Below are 21384 nucleotides of genomic sequence, written 5' to 3'. Positions count from 1 at the left end.
TAGATCTCATATCTCAGGGTAGGTGGCGGCATTTACGTTGTAGATGTACATGGGAATTTACTGAAGCTCATTAACATCACAGCGTGGTTGTGTGAATTAAAATATGAGGTCTAGTCTCAATTACTTACTAAAACGGCTTTTCCGTTTGTCAAATCAAAAAATATTTTTATGACGGTACCTGCCCGTGCGGGCTGAGTATACGCGCTACCACCAGTAATGACCAATAGTATTGAAGTCATAAGTAATATTTAAATTCTAAAATTTAATATTTTCTTCGGCTCTGGCGAGTTTTAGGCACAATTTAATTGTATTACATGTAATGGCTAAATCTAGCAGTAGTCAGTGTAGTAGCATTCGGATGTCGACGTGTAACACCTCAGACTTCCGTGATCACGAAAACTGTGTAAAGTATTCGCAAGGTCAGGAATATTTTAATGTAAAAAAAAAACTAAAAACAAACCGTAAAAAAGTCGTAGATATATTAAAACAATTAAATTAGAATAAAGCAGTCATAAAACAACATAAAGCAACTGTGTCGTGTTGTCAACAGGCAAATTCCGAAAATGTTAAGACCGTTACACATTAAAAACTAAAATAAATAAAAAGTATCGCGGAACATCATCCGCCCGGATAATCTGGTTAAATTCGAATAGCTTTCCCTGTATATTTTGCAAATACAACCGCTATCGGTATTCGAAGCAGCTGCGGTTTAATTAAGAACAAACGTTATGTTTCCGATCGAACTAATAATAGCTGGCTCCGCTGATCGCGATTATTTATACATGTAAAGGTTCATTGTGATTCGGTAACTTTCCGATACTACTGGACGGCTTAAAACCAACTAGACGCACATCAGACTTCACCTTACTTAATTTGATAAGAATTCAAATACCAGGAAACGCAATTGATGCAACTATGCCAGGATTTGGCACAGCTTTTTCTATGACTGACCTATTCACGGACGCCGTAAATAAAGCGCTTTGTTGAAGTCAGCAAGCCTGACCTATCACTGGCCGGACCAGGTAATCATAATGAAGTAGCTCGTTAGAACGAGCATTAAAAATCTTTACGAGTAAGGCTAGAAGTAAGATTAGCAGAAATAATTAAATTTCTGAATGTGTTCGTGTAAAAAGTAAATAGGCAGTGGGTACTAAATGTATTTATATAATATTTCGTTGTATATTGTCTATCATCGAGAATCTAATTTGTTCCACTTCGGGCATCCAGCCAAGTACCCTGACATGTCAGACGACACTGAAGGTGACCATAGACACAAAACTTTGGTTTTTTCTCCCACACTTGTCTATTTTGTTGCTATATAATGTAACAGGAGACCTCCAAGCGATGATTTTGAAATTGTGTTATATCTAACTATATACATCTATGTTTAAATAAACTGTATTGGTACGAAGTTCCTTATGGCACATTTTGTTTTCGGCTGAGGGGCAAGACCGGAAAAAGTGTAAAAACGACACCAAAAACCATCTTCTTTTGCAGTGATTTTATAGGCACTTCCCGATCACCAAAGAAACTGTATCTTTTTTCTATAGATATTTATAATAATAAATAAAATAGTGATATAATAATATGTTAATTCAATAATATTCCTATATACATATTTATATATTCGGTAGGCAGCGGCTTGGCTCTGCCCCTGGCATTGCTGAAGTCCATGGGCGACTGTAACCACTCATCATGAGGTGGACCGTATGCTCGTCTGTCTACAAGGGCAATAAAAAATATCCAGAAATTTATCTGTAATGCCAACTCTATTCGCAATTATTCACATTTTATGATTCGTTTAATTCTTTTAAACTGACTTATTTTTAAATTACCGCACTTCTTAATACAAGCACAATAGAAAAAAGTTGAAAAAAAGTACTCCGTTCCAACCGGGTATAAATAGGACACCCCCCTTTTTTTTTGGTCCGCTTACTGGATCGATGAGACCAGGTCACTTATTTAAATCCGCTGATAAATGACCGAACAACAGATCAGTTTTGCTTCTGACAATGCTTAAATCCATGAGCATTGTGATCGTAAAGGTACCATCACCATCATAAGCTATATGCTCGTACTCTTTTTCAAATTTATTAATAAAGAAATTGATGTTGTAATCCAACAATATTTTTATTTAATTTCAGCGGATAACTTAAGTATAGGCGTGTGATTTTTCAAATAAAACGATGAATCGTTTTTTCAAGTACCACGATTACATAGAGCGCTCGATACTTAGACGTCTCGCTTCGTTAGAGATGAAATCAAGCCCTTATTTTATGATCACTAGTAGCCCGGAGGCCTTTCTAGTTTCGCCAGGGCAGGTGGGCGAGCAAGGGCTCAGCCAGGAGGGGTAGAATTTGCTAACAGCTACCCGAGCGCCTCCAAATAAGACCTAACAACTTAAGAGTAATTGCTTCGCGAATGAATCCACTACCGGATCGGAATCGTTCGAAATCAAGTCAATCAAATCGAAGTCAAGCCTAAACAATAATCCTTTATACCGGAGCAAATTGCTTGCAATGGTTTATAAGCAAACAAAATCGTTAAGGGTCGTCGAGACATCTACAACTTTTTCAATCTACAATCTACGTTTTTCTGAACAGTGAGTCGGGCGGAGTCTCTGCTCGAAATAATTTATTCAAGGAATTAAGGAATACCGTAGTATTGAAGAAATTGGTTCGTTTGAGGTAATTATTTTTGTAAGAATTAACTTTGATAAAAGTTGCCTGGTGTAATTTCATTGAGTAATGAGATCTTCAAATTGTTACTATGTCGAAACTACGGTGAAATTATAACATCACAGCAATTACACACAAATAAATATGTTTATAAATTATATTACTTGCATATATACAGTTTTTTTATTGGGGAACGATATTTTTTGTAACTTTCAAAATTTTCACTGATATTTTTTTGTTAGAACCAAATTTTGCTACTTCAAATCTCGAAAGAACCCTATATATTGAAATTGACTTTTCTTGTTAATATAAATAAACTTCAAGTAACAAAAATATATTTTTACCTTTGATAATAAATAATAGACACTTTTTATGTAAATTTAAATAAAATGATTCAATATATTGACGCGAATGATTTTTTATTTATTTATCACATTAATTACACTATTAACTTGAATTAATGACACGGGTCACTTGGACCACGGCGCAGGCCATCGGGGGCCGGAGGGCAACTGTGGCAGGGCACGCATCAACAATGGACACTTTCTGTATCTAAATCACAATAAAATACCCGCTTTGTCCACTGATTACGACACGCTGAACTAAACAACGCACATGATATACATACACAGAGTTGAATTCACAAGCAAAAATCTGTTTTATATGAATGAAAAGAGTTTTTAGTTTGTTCGAGTATTTTAATTGCTTTAATTATTATAAAACTACTTCTACAGTTTTCGTGGTCAAAAACAATTGACCGCGTGACCGTGACCACGGAAATTGTAAAGTATTTGAAATGTCGATAATAAAAATTGGACCAGTCTTTGTGGCGAGGCTTAGGGGAGGCAGTGTCCAGCAGTGGACGTCTGTGGGCTGATAAGTAGATTAAAAATCCAATGTCTACGACTCGCGGAAGGCGAAGAAAGTATTTAGGTAGGCAAGTGAATTCAAGACCATCCTATTGCCAAGTGGTTACCGAACTCCACAGAAATAGGTAACTATAACACAGAATAATAAGACGCCTCAATTACATTCTAAAACAGTTGAAGCACTTTTTCACCGGCACCCGGGGATCACAATAAGCCCTGCCGCCAACAAAATTCTTACCTTAAATTCCAATACTAACATCCAATAAATAACATAGGTTACTGGTATAATATATAATTTATGTATGTCATATTATTTATTGTGTTCAAACGAAACAAAATTGATTATAAAATATATATAGCAGCAGCTATAATATTATAGGTACAATTGCGTGCGTGTTGCTATTGATTGACAGGCTGTATATTGTCCAAACCCCAAACACAAGGTGTGGTGCTAGATTGTCAGCTAAATTGTGTTCGACCTAAGTTGAATTTTAACCATTTATCATCCCGAGACATGTCAGAAGCGAACTATTCAGAGGTGTCCTATTAAACGAACTAAAATAGGACACTGGACACAAAATATAACTTCAAGCACAGTTTTTATTGAATAAATGTAGTATACTAGTTTATTATTAAAACTATTAAATATTGTTTTTTTACGGTTGTAGACGGCGTGTACAACCCATTTAATGGTAAGTAATCACTGTCACTCATGGACATCAGCAGTGCTATGGGAAAGGCCAATCCGCCCTACCTACTTAGAATCCTGTTTTATTAAGTAATTAGGCAGCGTTAGACTAGCTAGACGGATCACCTAATTTGCCATTTAGAGCACGTCCTTAATTCATTCGTTCACTGTTTCTAGATCTATCATGAAGAATCTATCTTTTTCATTGTGCTCTAGATGAAATACCTAACGGGAAAAGCAGTATTAAATTATAGCTGGAGCTCATAGACATAAGAACGCTAAGCCCGTCTTTAGACACGAAGTCAAAATTTTTATGATTTTATTAATAAGGTAGGTGGACGAGCTCACGGTCTACCTGGTGCTAAGTAGTCAACGGGGCCCATAGACATCCAACATGCTAATACCGCCGCCCGTCTTGATACATGAGTTCTAAGTTTCAGAATTTACGCAACAACGACTGCCCCACCCTTTAAGCCGAAACGCATTACTACTTCACGGCAGAAATAAGCAGGGTGGTGGTATCTACCAGTGCAGACTCACAAGATGTCTTATCACCAGCAAGACGTCCTACCACTAATAAGACGTTCTACCACCAGTAAGTAAGACGTCCTACCTCCAGTAAATATCTGTATGTATGGGTAAAAATAATCTGAATTGTCCTGTTATAACTTTGTACTACCATTTAAATCTGAATGGAAACTTCGCTGCAAAAAGGATAATATGGTATCTTCCGCATCGACTCATCACACGGCCTACCTGTAAATGCGAGTTTTTTTTCAAAACGTTCTAGGTTTTTTTCTGAAGATACGAAAATATCTATGCGGTCTGCAGTGAATTAGAATATCTGGAGACGTTGTAAGCTTTTGTTACTATTTATAATGTTTATTATGCACGGGAGACGCTTGCGTTAAATATATACGTAAACTCGTCTGTTGGCGTAAGCAATTAAGTTTTTTTTTAATCGCCATAAAAATATTTACTGGCAATGGTATGTATTTATAATCTTGTGCTTGGTAAGCTTGATTGGATGAGTTCTGAGTTAAAAAGTAGGATAATCGTTCTGGGACTGTAACTGCTAGCGGGGGTAAAGTTAATGTGGCATTTACAGATTTATCTGCTAATAATGTTACTTGAGAATGGGCTTGTCTGCCTGTAAATTCCAATATTACAAAAATAAATAATAGTTTAAAAAAAAACAAAAAAAAATACGCCTTTATAGAAAATCCAACTACTGGGGTACATAGTATCAATAGCTATAAATATTTTGATAATATCCTAAAAAGCACACCACGCCTTTTTTCTACAACAAGATCTTTTTTTTTATTTTACTAAAACTTCACTTTACACTATTTTTAATTCAAATTAATTAAAATTTATTTTCTATTTTTAGTCGGATTTTCTATAAAAGTGTATTTTTTTAGTTTTTTTAAACTCATATTTATTTTTCACTTTTTAGTTGAATTTTCATTTTTTTTTAATATTAATCGTCATCTATCCTTAACAAGTATACCAAATTTCGAGCTAATCCGACGTTTTGAAGGGGGTCAAAATCATGTTCAAAGATTCCGTTACATACTAACATACATACGTCTGAAGCTATTAAAAGCGTATTAAAAATAGTAAACAATTATTGTATTGTATGGATGAGAGAAGCCGAGGATCGTGTTTAGTGGCGTGCAATTCGATAGACATATTTCCAGTACCCAGCAGTGGACTACTATAGTGTGATGATAATGATGATGAAACAATTATTCACTATAAAATTCATAATGCTACTAGTTTAATTATAAGCATTTATGGCCATTTAAAATATAGGATGTAGCATTAACGAGAAACACAATGCTTGGGTTTTATGAAAACACAAGTCAAAATGATGAAAACAAAGACATTAGATGAGGACAAATGAGGATGATACTATTTGTGAAGTGCTTACCATTACGCCGGATGGCGGCTAATCGATCTTAGAAATACTAGTAAGGAAATTGCGAGTTATTTTGTTGAGGATATTTTCAAACTAGTAACCATTAAATATAGACTCAAGTATTATCTAAAATGTTCTTGTCTACAAAGCAGTAGATTTTTGACAAACATTCCCAAGGGGCTAGAGATAATTTAGTAAATGGTACACCACTAGAATGTCTATTGGAAATAATAACTTTTCGCTGATGTAAAATAAATAGGCGTTCTGGGAAAAGAGTTACACTGATGACAAATAAGTATATAGGTACACAGTTACGTTTTCATTATTTTTGGATTAATTTTATAATAATACTAGCGACCCGCCCTCGCTTCGCTTCGGAAACATTAAAACACACATGAAACCAAAAAAAAAAAATTACAAAAAAAAAAAGGAGCCTATGTTCATCAGGGACAATGTCGGCTTCTAATGGAAAAAGATTTTTTCAAATCGGTCCAGTAGTTTCGGAGCCTATTAGAAACAAACAAACAAACAAATCTTTCCTCTTTATAATATTAGTATAGATTTCTGAAAATAACACCGTTATTTATCAACGTGTGAATGACGTCAATGTCTCGGTATAGATGTGGTAGCAGTACTGGCTATTACAAACTTTAAATTGAAACATTGTTAACCTTGTGGTTTAATGAATGGAAAACAATATTTTGCATGTGGTTTCATACGAACGATTAGACGGGAATTCATCTGAACGAAAAATACATATAATCGAGTTTCATAGATGTAATTGTTGCGTGATATTTACTTAATCACTACATAGTATAAAACAAAGTCGCTTTCTCTGTCCCTATATCTTTCCCTATGTATGCTTAAATCTTTTAAACTACGCAACGGATTTTGATGCGTTTTTTTTTAATAGATAGAGTGATTAAATAGGAAGGTTTATATGTATAATAACATCCATTAAATAGTGAAGAAATCAATAATAAATTACAGTTTCCGAAGCGAAGCGGGGGCGGGTCGCAAGTATTTTATAAAGTAATGTAGTATAATATAATGATTATACTTATAAATTATACATGCATTATTTAAGTGTATTTTATACTGTTATCTGTTTATATGTATATTTTATACTAATCTAGAATTGCTGAGGAATGGATTATTATTGTTACAAATACTAGTGAAGATATTTGAAGTCAATTCTGTGTGATTTTAGAAATCTTAAAACTCATTAGTAGGCACGTGCCGAATCTCGGGCTTCGTTGTGTTTAGGAGAAGCGCACGTGAGAGTACTTGGACGAGAACGTTGACACCTAAACAACTTAACGAGCTTAATTACACGTTTTCATAATTATGTATTTAATAATGAAAAGTTCTGACGGCAGAGCGTATTGTGAATCACGGGGATAGATTTAAATGATCTTGCCAATTTCTCCCGCATGTCAATTATACCGATATAGAATAAAATTGAGACTTTGACGTCAAGGTGACTGACATCTGCATTCCATTTTGTGATGGATATAGGTACAAGTAACGACTTATAGGTGTAGGCATATACTAGACTAGTAGTATAAGGTTTTGTGAGTGCGCACGGGTAGGCACTATACCCTGCCTATTTCTGCCGTGAAGCAGTAATGCGTTTCGGTTTGAAGGGTGGGTTAGCCGTTGTACTATACCTTAGAAGCTAAATCTCAAAAAAAGAAAAAAGAAACTAGACCAGTCGGGTCTATACATTATCCGCTATGAAACTTGAATAATTATTATACAATCAAGAAACTTCACAATACTCTACCGGCCTACAATAAAATAATAATAATAATAAGTTAAAGATATGTTACTTAAAATAATCGTCCAATGACTGTTTTCACGTAACAAATTTTAATGATGTTTCGTTTTAATGATAATTATTCGCCAAAGAAAACCCAATAACTGAATATCTTTTAAAATTAAATAATATTCATCAATATGAAAATTGAAAGAGTGCAAGCATAAGATTTTTTTTTTGTAAAGAATTTCTTTATGGGACTTTGCAGAGGGATACTCTAACCGGAAAAAAACGTCCGTAACGTAAGATTTTTATTATTTATGTATAGTCTTCTTAGTATGATGGCTATACAGTGTCTAATGTATAGTCTACGCGATGACGGTAATTATTATTAATCATATAAATAGCTGTTTCTTTGTATATTATTATTAAATATTTTTTATAAATAATTGAAAATAAAATAAAGTTGATAACTTTGTAAAGTAGTTTTCTTTTTTATCAATAAAAAAAAACATAATAAAAAATGTTTACCCGAATATATATTTTCTTTATACCTCGAATAGAACTTAAAATTAATATTTTTTATAATCAGGAACTTCGTTTCTATCCGGTGTCCCACGACACCACACATTTATTTTTTTAAATGTAATCCTCATTGTCATTCGTCATCAAAATTTTATTAACGCATCTTAAAGTTACGCGTATTTTGTAATTTGTCGTCCTATTATAGATCTTATTTACTACTTTAACAATAAGCAAACACAAACCACACTGTGTAATGGAATTACAGATGAAACCGTACGTTGTGCCACATCGGGTGACGTAACTATTGTACGCATTTGAACGCGCTCATTGAAGCATAGTTATTTATGCAATAAAAAGGGCGGAACTGTGGCTGTCACAGAGATGCGTGCCGTAGGCGCACCTCAATTCAATTTTATTTGGACAGTGGAAAATCTATTGTGATATACACAAATTAGTTAGATTTGTTACGGCACTGAATGGAATTACACAATAAATGTTTAAGTGTATGTGTGAACTAGATCAAATAACATATTATTGCGTAACATAATTGGAACATCAAAGGTGTTTCTAGCGATTGAGGTAATTTTATCTACATCTTAAAGTTTATATTGCACTATATTTGCTTATATTTTTATTTTATTTTATTGACAATTTTTAAATATTCAAGATTTCTTAAGACGCCTTGAAACTGTTACAATTCTACTTTTTAAATCAATTTTAAAACAATTAGTAACCTAATTAGAATTAGAAAAGAATCCAATAGTACAATGAATTTACATTTCCGTTTGAATTCACCTATTTGAAATATGTACTCCTAAATAAAATTGTGCAGAAGATATTTATATTTCATTATTTTTTTGCTTAGATGGGTGAACGAGCTCACGGCCCACCTGGTGTTAAATAGTTACTAATGTACTGTAAAAACTGAGACCTTAGAACTCATATTTCAAGGTAGATGGCGGCATTTACGTTGTACATGTCTATGGGTTCCGGTGACCACTTAACACCAGGTGGACTGTGAGCTCGTTCACCCACCTAAGCAAAAAAAGACATCTACAACATAAATTCCGCCACCCAACTCGAAATATATGTTCTAAGGTCTCAGTTTTTATAGTACAACGGCTGCCCCACCCTTCAACCCGAAACGCATTACTGCTTTACGGCAGAAATAGGCATATTTAAACGAAGTCTATTAATATGCCGTTTTACCACAATGCCTCCTTGTTTAACATACACAGTTAAATGCAACGTAGTATGGGTACATCGACCTAACGCTTCCTGAAATGAGCATCGCATTACAGACGCGTGCTTTCGATTAGAATTTAATAGGAAAAAGTAATTTGTACATGTTTAATTTTTTTTAACTATTGGACTTGTTTATTTGAATTCTTAATAATAATAATAAATAATATTTTTTAGAGAGTCACAATTATTATATTCATATAGTTCTCTGATCGCTAAATGGTAATATCTATACTAATATAGGTATATATGGTTTTTACGGATGTTCCGTTATAACTACTGAACCATGCATCCGATTGACTCGAAACTTGGTATCCATGTAGAAAATACATGCACTTAATAGATAGGCTAATATTTATATGAGTGTTGGACTCCCTAATAATAATGACAATAAATAATAATCTTAATTTAAAATGCCCAGCGAAGCGGGCGAGTACGGCTAGTTTAGTTATAAAGACAATTACATTTTGTTTAATTCTTTATTAATATTATACCAAAAAGTCGAAAGGAGTGCCAATGGTAAAGCGTGCTTACGTCGTGGAGAAAGATTATTAAATCAAATAAATGTTATGAAATCCGAAATCCACATATCTTCGTAAAGGTAAAAACAAAACAAAAATATCATTTTATGAAAACGAAATGGTAAACTAAACCTTTTTCCATCGGTTCTTTATCTTTCTCTGAGCATAAATGTAAAAATGTATTCTCTGACAATACTATTGTAATATCCTGTCGAGATTGGGGCGGGCTTTTTATCATAATTTTAGTGAGATCAAGGCCGGGTTTCACAACATTGCCTCAAACTTGCGAACTCATGGAAATATTTGGGACACGTGATCCAAGCCAAAGAAAAACCAAAAATTAGTTGGTACTTGGTACTTTGATTTTTTGTTGGATGAAAATTTTAGGTTTTTAATTATATAATCAAGTCTTGGGACGTGTTGTAAGTATTCACCGCACGTAACAACATTATTTTGCATTTTTTTTAAATCCTAAGACTACATAATTTGTCAATCTACGAATCTATACTGAATAATACGTGAAGCAAAAACTTTGTACCCCTTTTTACGAAAATTGCGTGGATGAAGGAGTATGAAATTTCCCACACTTATAGAGAATATAGAGAGGAAAGACGGAATGCTAATTTTTTTTTAATGATGCCTAAAAAATACATTAAATCAATAAAAGCAACATGACACACACTACCATGTATTTGACACACACACGCGCATAAATAAGTACTCTTCGTTTATTGTCAAACTTTTGTTATTGTTTAAAATCTGTGATCAAATTGAGAATAGATTAATATTGTTTGTCTTTAATGTTATTTGTCTATAATGTAGTCTTGGCGAAATCTGTGATTAATATAGGAAGTAAAATAATAAGTCTTTGACAATAGAACCATAATATAAAAATAATGTTCAAACTTATAATTTCAACGGTCTAACGGTCGTCTGGTGTAGTGGTAAGTGACATGGTCCCTACACAAGGGGGTCGCGGGTTCGAATCCCGTCAAGGGAAGATATTTGTATGATAAATATAAATGTCTTTTCCAGGGTTATGGATGTATATTAAATATATGTACGTGTATAATAAAAATCTTACACTTATTTCCGTTATCTGGTACCTGTAACACAAGTTCTTTACGAACTTAGCACGGGACCAGTTAACGTGGCGTGATTGTTATTAAATATTTATTTATTATTTATTCAATTAATTATAGTCGAATTTCGACTACCGGGGGATCATTAACTAGTAAATGTAAACAGGCCAAGAATTCCAACTTCGATTTCCGTGAATTTGGATACCTGCACCGTTGATACGAGTTTATCTGACGTCGATATAAAATTGGTGTGTAATTCTATTCTTGGAAAACACACGGCTCGCTCTCGGAATAAAGAAATGAGAGCGGGAACGCGGTGAATAGTAAGTATATAAGGACAATGACCAACGAAGACGTTAAACTGGCCATTAAAATGTGCGTTGCTTCCCATATAATTTACGTAACGTGTAGAGATTATGCTAAATGTTGGATACCATTTTATTTTTAAAGTATTACCATTATTTTGTACTTCTATCACAGGTTTTTTTTATTGCTTAGATTCTGGACTAGCTCACAGCCCACCTGGTGTTAAGTGGTTACTGGAGCCCATAGACATTTACAACGTAAATGCGCCACCCACCTTGAGATATAAGTTCTAAGATCTCAGTATATGTAGTTACAACGGCTGCCCCACCCTTCAGACCGAAACGCATTACTGCTTCACGGTAGAAATAGGTAAGGCGATGGTACCTACCTACCCGCACGGACTCACAAGAGGTCCTATCACCAGTAAGATCAGATTCCAATAAGTTAAATTACTGTGACTATTTATTCAATATCACATATCTGTAGACATCGTACAGATAAATTGAAATAAAATTTATACTTGTCAGAAATTATAACCTTACATTACATACATAGTAATGTAATATAGATAATAGTAACAGTAAGGAGTAATAGTAAGGCATAGTTAGTTCAGTGGCTGTTCGATATTGACTTCTTTCACGCGATACTAAATTTTTAAGGTACTAAATTTATCAATAGCACATATTATTAATTATTATACATTAATATATGATTTTACTGTAATTTGTAACACAAGTTCTTTACGAACTTATCACGGGACAAGCTAACGTGGCGTGTATAAAAAAAAAATTAAAAAAAAAAATTACATCAAAAAACACTTTTTGAGGAATTAAAGTTAGCTAGAGTTTCTTAAATACGTTTAGTCATATCTATCTGTATATATCAAAATGAATTGCTGTTCGTTAGTCTCGCTAAAACTCAAGAACGGCAGGACCGATTTGACTAATTTTGGTCTTGAATAATTTGTGGAAGTCCAGAGAAAGTTTAAAAGGTAAACCTTCGGAATTAAATAAAAATAACAATTTTGTTTTTCCTTTGATGTGTCCCCCGTCGCACGGATTCCTTTTGTTTGTCTTAAGTTTATTTTATACAAAAGCTTAGGATTTTTATTTATCGATTGAGGCACTACGAAGTCTGCCGGATCAGCTAGTTTCTTATAAAAAAAATTAGGAATTTTCAATAGGCAGTTGTTTGTTTCACCAGTTTAAATAAAGTACCTACCGCTTCGTAACCGAACCTCTAAAGGAGTTCAGAAACCGCTCACATTTTACATGTCTACGCAGTTTACGAGGCCCCTCCGAATCTCTCATTACCCGCACTACAAACTCTATTGTTCGAAACTAAACTTATGTCGTGAATGTGCTTTACGATAATCACTCTGTGATCACATTTTAAGGTTCCCACAATATATACGATCAACGGTAAAATTTAAGCGTAATTTTATGTGTATGTAATCTCTGTTATCAATTCGGTTTTGCCGTGTTTGGGTCCACAATAATCTATATATTAATGCGTGAAGCAAAAACTTTGTACCCCTTTTTACGAAAATTGCGCGGACGGAGGAGCATGAATTTTCCCACACTTATAGAGAATATACAGGAGGAGTGCAGAATGTTAATATTTTCTTAAATGATGCATAAAAAATACATTAAATCAATAAAAAAAAACATTAAACACCCTACCATGTATTTGACACACACACGCATGCATAATATATTTTATTGTCAAACTTTCGTTATTCCTTAAAGTCTGTAGTCAAATTGACAATAGATTAATATTATTTGTCTTTATTAATATTTGTCTAAAGTGTAGTCTTGATTAAATCTCGAAGTATATCTCGAAGTCTTTGACAATAGAATCATAATAATGTACAAACTTATAATTTCAATTAATTATAGTCGAATTTCGACTACCAAGGGATCACTAGTATTTACAAAAATGCAATACGCAGTACTGGTGATACGAGCGTACTTCCTATTTTGCCTCGAAGCAATCATGCGTTTCCAGTACCAATGCCGATAATAATATTTTTTCTAAATAAAACTTATAGATAAAAAAATACTCATAAATACTTGACCTGTTTCTTGGAACAAGAATCTCTTTGATTTCTTGCTCTTTTTTTTGTTACACGTCAACTTTTCAATGGCTCTCAGGATCTTCTCGCTGACCTTGGTAATCGTTTTGAACTTCGGTTCGTTGTAAGTTTTCGTTCGTGTATTATTAATACTGACAGTTTTTTCACAGCCTGAATCAACACTGTCGTCGGTTTCCGTCGCCGACGTATCCGAAGGCGGATGAAAAACGTACGGGCTGCTTTGAAAACACGAGTTCATTTCGCTTCACAGAAACACCGTTTAAAAAAATTAAAATTACAATTTCGCATTCTATTTCTATGTTTCAATTACGACTGCTCACGGTGAAGTCTTGAGAGCGTTGATCAAAGTCGACGACAGAACTGGCAAGGATAGCAGACGTTCTATCCAGGTACTCTGTAGACCGTGAAACCGCTCCTTGGCCACACCTAAACAGCCTTGGCCCGTATTACTTGCTATGTTTTATGCCCACAATTAATCGGAATTATCAATGGCAGACTAAACGACATGGAACAATGTTCGTTAAATTGATCATAAACAGTAAACGGGTGTGGTTTGAAATATATGCTACAATAAATATTACTAGTGATCCCGCAGTAGTCGAAATTCGACTATAATTAATTGAAATTTTATAATTTGAACATTATTATGGTTCAATTGTCAAAAACTATTTTACTTCTATAATCACAGATCTCGCCAAGACTACACTGTAGACAAATAATGTTAAGGATAAACAATATTAACCTATTTTCAATTTGACCACAGGCTTTAAGCAATAACAAAAGTTTGACAATAAACATCGATTCTAAATATGTGTGTGTGTCAAAAACATGGTAGTGTGTGTCAAAAACATGGTAGTGTGTGTAATATTTTTTTATTGATTTAATGTATTATTAATGCATAATTTAAAGAAAATATTAGCATTATGCACTCCTTCACTGTATTTTCTACAAGTGTGAGAAATTTCACAATCCTCCGTCCGCGCAATATTCGTAAAAAGGGATACAAAGTTTTTGCTTCACGTATTAATATATAGATATTGTACTAGTTGTAATACTTACAATCTAGATCATAGTAAAAGTATCAAAATCATAAACGCGGAACATTTAAAAAAAAACATAGGTTACGAATATAGAACCTCCTTATTGACGCCGGTTAAAAATATCAAAATAATATATTATTATATAGGTTTTGAAGTCGTCTTGACCTAAAGGATAAGACGTCCGGTGCATTCGTATCTTGCGATGTACTAGTGTTCGAATCCTGCAGGTAGGTACCATTTTTTCTAATGTAACACGTACTTAACAAATGTTCATGATTGACTTCCACGGTGAAGGAATAACGTCGTGTAATAAAAATCAAACCCACAAAATTAGAATTGGCGTAATTACTGGTGGTACGACCTCTTGTGAGTCCGCACGGGTAGGTACCACCACCCCGTCAATTTCTGCCGTGAAGCAGCAATGCGTTTCGGTTTGAAGGGTGGGATAGCCGTTGTACTGTAAAAATTGAAACCTTAGAACTCATCTTGCAAGGTAGGTGGCCGCATTTACGTTGTAGATATCTATGGTCTCCGGTAACCACTTAGAACTAGGTAGGCCGTGAGTTTGTCCACCGTCCTGAGCATTAAGCAATAAAAAAAACTATATACTATACATGTATCCGCTAAGTAAAATAGAGTATGAAAATGCGAATTAGAGACAAGGTTTTAATATTAATATTATAATGTAAAATATGTAATTACTTATTGATTTAAATTACCTTAAATCCAATATGTTGTGAAAGTTACTACTAATCTTAGTATTTAATGATGACAACTAAAATCATTCGAACTAAATAATGATTCTGTATGATTCCGAAATAAAGATAATCGATTTAGGAAGTTCTTAAAAAGTAATTAAGGACCGGAGATAATTTTCTGCTCGGACGCGAATAAGATAGATTTCTGCGAGCGATACTCAATTTCCGCTTCCGAGCATGACTTCAAATAAAAAAAATAACTATTAGAACCACGAGGGAAATAAAGCAGCTAATCCCTTGACCTCCCTCCGGCTTATTTTCCCAATATTTTGGTTTAACAATAATATCCAAGGCTGCTTCTTGGTTATGATTTTATTAGAGGAAAAAGTTTTTTTAATCAGTTCCTGTTTGTTGAATACCAAAAAAACTTCGTGAGATAAACGCAATTCAGACATGAAGCTTTTGTTTTCATAATATGGATGTCAGAGCTGTTAGTCTAATCTAATATGCAACTATTATAACCTTTGCGTCGTGCTCTAGCACCGTTTTTGGCTGAACCCTTGCTCGCCCACCTGCCCTAGTAAGACTGGAAAGGCCTCCGGACCACCAGTAATCTCTCAAATATAAAAAGCACCGTTTGACTTTTAGCAGCACTTTAGTTTCTATATGAACAATGTAAATGTAGAAACTAATTAATAATTAATATGTACCAATTAATAATTGTGTTGTATTAAAAACCGTTGCATGGATTTCTTTGTTTTAGAACATAAACTATATGTTATTTACAACATATAATTATCGTGCGATTAATGCGTACCGAAATCCGTATGAAGTTCAAAGTCCCTACTCAAATTAAATAGCACGAATTTCGTATGCAAATTCAAAGATATTGCTCTATAAATTAACAATGTTCACAAACAGTGCGAAGTGATTGATGTTAAAGCGAAATGTTTATTTATTATTAAACTATAATAAAATATAACTAGCTTATTTTTTTTAAGCTTTGAGAATATATGGAACAATAATTTAATAAAAATACTCTGCTGCGTTTTCCGCAGTTTAACACTGAACGCGAGACATGCACTGACGTAATCTGGGACTTGTGCTAGAAGCACTTTAGAGAGGTTTCAATGGTACTTTAAATAAGTCGGGAACACTGCGCGAGCGTACTTTCCCCACTACCAAGACGGTTCTTCCCAAAGTTTAAAAACTCAACTGAGTCGAGTTCCATAATGACGCTGAAGCTCAAATTGTCTCAATTTGATTGTGACTTTGCTTGATACCGCAGTCGATAAATTAAGGAAAATAGGTCCTATGGATTTGGAAATTAGAGTTTATTGTTAAACGATCTCTGGATCTATTCTCTGTAAGGTGGGTACCGAAGCTCATAGAAGGTAAGTTCCTTCAGCTGCCTGTTTTTTGTTATCACTTTGTATGGCTTATTAAGGGAAACTCTTAATCGTTTCCCATAAATCAAGGTCGATTTACCACAGCGAAATAAATACATTGAATTGTGATCATTAATAACATTTGATAAAAAATCATCCGTAACTACAGTTTTTATATATTTATGTAATGCGTATTTACTAATATTATATAGTAAATTATATATATATATATGTAACCTCTATACGATTAATCCTTAAAGAGGTTAATATGTTATTTATATCATTCTTCTATAGATGACATAAATAGAATTTCGATTATTGAAACATTAGAACATTAGACATATAAAGAGCATTTTTGCAATATTAAAATATAAAAAAGATATAAAAATAATGGTGAAGCAATAGCTTTAAATGTTGTTTCTCTTTATAAGAGCAACTCAATTGCTATAGTTTTACAAAGCTAAACTGTATTTTTATTTAAATAAATAAATACATTATATATATGTCGTAGGCGGGTCGCCAGAGATGGCTGAGCGGCAGTTTCGTCATCACTCGTATTTGGTTGAACTCAGTTTAGTAAATAAAACTTTTCAATAATAGTTATTGAAACTCAACACACACAACTTTCACAATGACAGGATAAACCGACAGTTTCGTTGCACATACCGACAGACCGACTGACTGACTGACTGACTATCAGAGACTCACTGCTGAGACGGACGGAATCACTGTCTGACACGAAATGCTACGACTCTGTCCACGTACCGCCATTTTATAACTGGCGTTACGGAGTCTACCCTTCATTTTGTGATATTTATCAAAACAACATTTCATCATTTAAAATAATAATCAAAACCACCGTCTTAATATTACTAAAAGTCGTCAACCACGACACGGCCATTCTGTCACTTTGACGTTTGTGTATCGTTGATATTCCGAACTATTGACCCGGATGCGACATATATATATATATATATATAGCCGAGTCGAGATTTGAAAAATAATGATTTTTTATATTTCAACTAGCTAACCCAGCAAACGTTGTTTTGCCATATAAATTATTTCTAGGAAAGATAAATAAGCTAGATACCGACTGCAGCGCCCTATGCCCGGTTGATTTGATATACACACGCACAGAAGAAATATATATATATATATATAAAGATAAAACAGAAAAAGGACACAAACGAAAAATCAAATGTCATATACATACAGGATTGAAAACACTTTCTTATTTTACTTTTGGTTGTATTCATATTTTATTACGGGAATAATTCGATGTTTTTTTATAAATCCACGTGAAATCTTTTATATAAGTAGCGATAGTCATAGCAGATTTCACTTATATATAAAATAATAGAAGCCATTTTCCATTTATCCAGTTTATGTATTCCAATATATATTGAATACAATTCGTATAAGAAACGACCCAAATTAGCGTAGGCACATTGTACGTAATATATCAGGTAGCACGTAGAGCATTTTGTTAAGCTTGCACATGGGAAACGTGAGGACGAAAGTAATCGGTATAAATTCGTGTCGTATCGGTACTATAAGCCAGTATAACGATCCACCCCTTTTGCTGTTCCACATTGCCTTGGAGGGTTGAATGCATTGTTATGTACATATCGTGTAATCGCACCTGAATTGTTCGGGAACAAAGCCCGTAACTTGCGCATGAATCAAGATTAACTGTCAATTAAAATTGAAACCAAATGTATCAAGGAATAATATTATTTTCCAATGAAACAAGTTAAGTACCTCAACTGGCATCTTAAATCGTTCTAATTGAAATGACTCCTAATAAAAATGGTGAGTAACGGCCTTTATTTCTGTGATGTCTCTTGCTCTAGCAACCATTTAACAAACAATGGAACATGAGATAATCTACTAATTTGGAGCAATTACAAAAAAAAATATTACTGTACTGATAACATAATAACAATAGAGATGATTCGTTTACAGTACCGGGCCAGTTTTCCTTGAATTTGACTATTACAGTAAACATAATAACGTTAACGGCTTACCTGAAGTGCTCGTGAGGTTTTCATGCTCGGATTTGTACTGATCGTACGTACTAGATAAGGAACTCCAGCTCCTTTTATTATTCTCTTCATTTTGTGGATTATGACATCCATTCCTTGGTAATATAGGATGTTCTTTACTTGGTGATTCTTGACGAAAATCTTCATTGCGTCTTACTCTTGAAGATTTATCAGAATGATTATTTCTATCGCGAATAATTTTAGAACAATCGTCTTGTCTGGTATCACGCATTCTATCGTATTCGTTGAGAACTATCTTCTTGATGGTCTTAATTTCTTCGATTTCATTTATCTTATGTTCAGTTACAGTTGAACGTTGCGTTATTTCTTCTTTAGTTTGAAAATTGTTATCGCTCATCGAAATCGGTATTGTTTTAATATTGGCATCAGTTTTTCCATTAGTATTATGCTCTGGACGTAAATACTTTTCAAATGGATCGCTGTTTCTTTTTGTTGCAAATGGATTTTTAGACTCATCCGGTAGACTTTGGTCTGTTTGCTCATTAAATTCTTTATAGCTATTAGCAAAATGACCAAAGTCCGTTTTGTTTGCAAATTTTGATGTTGGACTTTCGTAACCGTTGAATTTTTTCACATTATTGTGATTATAATATGGAAGACCGCTGGAACCAGACTGTAGTAGTCGCTCATGATTCGTGGTAGATTTTATATCTCCACCACAATCGTGGAATGGCGACGACTGTTTAGGTTTATCTCTATCTAAATTTAAAGTATTAGCTTTACCATTCGGCACAGGTAATCTGGAAGTACTCAAATAATTTGAAGGGAGAGTAGTATAAAATGGATTTGTCGGGTGAAATCCAATAGTATTATCGGAATTTGTTGGCGATTTCACAAGGGGTGTCGAATGAAATTCGCCAGGCAAGGAACTGAATGAAGAACGAATGCCTGATGGAGACGGACGTTTAATCGGTGATTCAGATGATCTTATCGTTGCATAAACCGGTGCTTGAGGCGTCGCTCTTCCACATTGTACTTCAGCAATCAACTGCGATGGTCCTAAAACAATTTTTTCACTTTATTTGAGAAAATAAAACATTGTAATTGTAAAACATTGTAATTGGATAGATTGTGTGAAAGACGATATGGGTAAGAGGGGAGTGAGCGAAGAAATGGTATAGAAGAGTATGGAAGGAGAAAACATTTTGCGCCGAACCTAGGTGACTGGGAGAACGGCAGGATAATGATGATGATGATGAAAACATTATAATCTATCTGACACATTCAGCGCGGAATTGTTTTGGTAGAATTACAGTTTTTAGTACGTTTAACGTTTTTCTTAGATCGTTCCAAGTAAACAAGCAACGACAATAAAGTCGCAGTCTGTTTGTGCTTATTTGAACCAAAGCCCAGCACGTGCAGCCGTTTGATAAAGTAAATAAAGTTGCCGCCATACAAAAGGCAACATTTCACACAGCGAAACGTATAAATATATATTTTAACGTTTCTGATTTGTATAGAGGTTTACGCGTTGTCTCGCAGATTGCTCTGTCAAAGGGGACAAGTTAATGTTTATATTCGAACATAAAACGCCTTTATTAAACCTTTAAGGTTCAGATGAATAAATAAAAAATATATTTTGGGTTTCCACGATAGAATTCAGGCGCCTCATCTTAAACTTGTAATTATTATTCAACAGAATAATTAATTTTAAGTTTGAATGAGCTTTATAAGTCTTTGAATGAATACTAAATATAACGAAAACGCCACGAATTTAACTTCATCTGGTTTAATCGAAATTAAGTTTTTAAATCAGTTAGGAAAAAAAATTATGCACCCGGCAAAATATAGGAGCTCGCCAATAGAGTTTGTTTAATAATCCGTGGAAATGCACCTAAACCCATAAAAAAATCCAAGCTTTGAGGCATTTAGCCTGAGCCTTCAAATAATTCATGCATTACGGCTCGAAGGATAGGACAATCGTTAAAGCAATATTATGGAAACGTGAACCTCATGTTTTAAATAAGGGATGGTGTCTATATACCTATTAGCAAACACGTCTAGTCATCTACGGTAACACTAGCCAATCGTATAAGTCAAAATGTTCTCCATGTGACCATTGATCTTCTTTTCCCAAGCGGGTAGTGGCACACACTTGTGTGTCTATGATATCGTGATCCGGTAACCAATTAACACCAAATGTGTTGTTTATTACAGAGGCATATCGGGTCTTAAAGCGCTTCTATTGAGGTTAATATGCGATCTTCTAGGTACTACACAAGTGAATTGCTAGCAATCAAGGTCGCGGAGCATTCGATGGCTGCTGTACACAGGCTGTTCATTGATGGCATGTATGATGACCGCGATATATCGATAAAAAATATCTACACTTGTGTTTAAAAGTGCTATGGTTTATTTCCGGAGCGACGGTGAAGATTCACTGCGACGTAAGTTAATGTGGTTTCAAAGGTAATAATATTCAAATTAGGCGTGATACAAATTATCATAAAAAATATTTTCGATTCATTGTTAATTCTTAGATTTTAATTTCTAATAAACTTCACTA

At 34.0% G+C, this 21384-nt stretch overlaps 1 protein-coding gene across 6 annotated transcripts in view; it reads right to left on the bottom strand.

The window, feature by feature from the left end:
* The window catches only part of CAP (Cbl-associated protein), a 155387-nt gene that overhangs the window by 100967 nt on the left and 33036 nt on the right, over positions 1-21384 (bottom strand). For 3 of the 6 annotated variants that reach the window (XM_089729773.1, XM_089729774.1, XM_089729790.1), the window contains exon 5: positions 18840-19877. In XM_089729773.1, coding sequence (XP_089585899.1) covers positions 18840-19877 — 1038 coding nt within the window. Of the gene's footprint in view, positions 1-3022; positions 3195-13668; positions 14032-18839; positions 19878-21384 lie in introns of those variants that run through there. The other 3 variants (XM_089729775.1, XM_089729776.1, XM_089729778.1) reach the window with 2 other exon arrangements.

Source organism: Bombyx mandarina, chromosome 09, assembly GCF_030267445.1.
Source record: "Bombyx mandarina strain Sakado chromosome 09, ASM3026744v2".
NCBI lineage: Eukaryota > Metazoa > Arthropoda > Insecta > Lepidoptera > Bombycidae > Bombyx > Bombyx mandarina.
The sequence above is the reverse complement of the archived record's forward strand: the minus strand, read 5'-3'. Positions and strand labels throughout refer to the sequence as shown.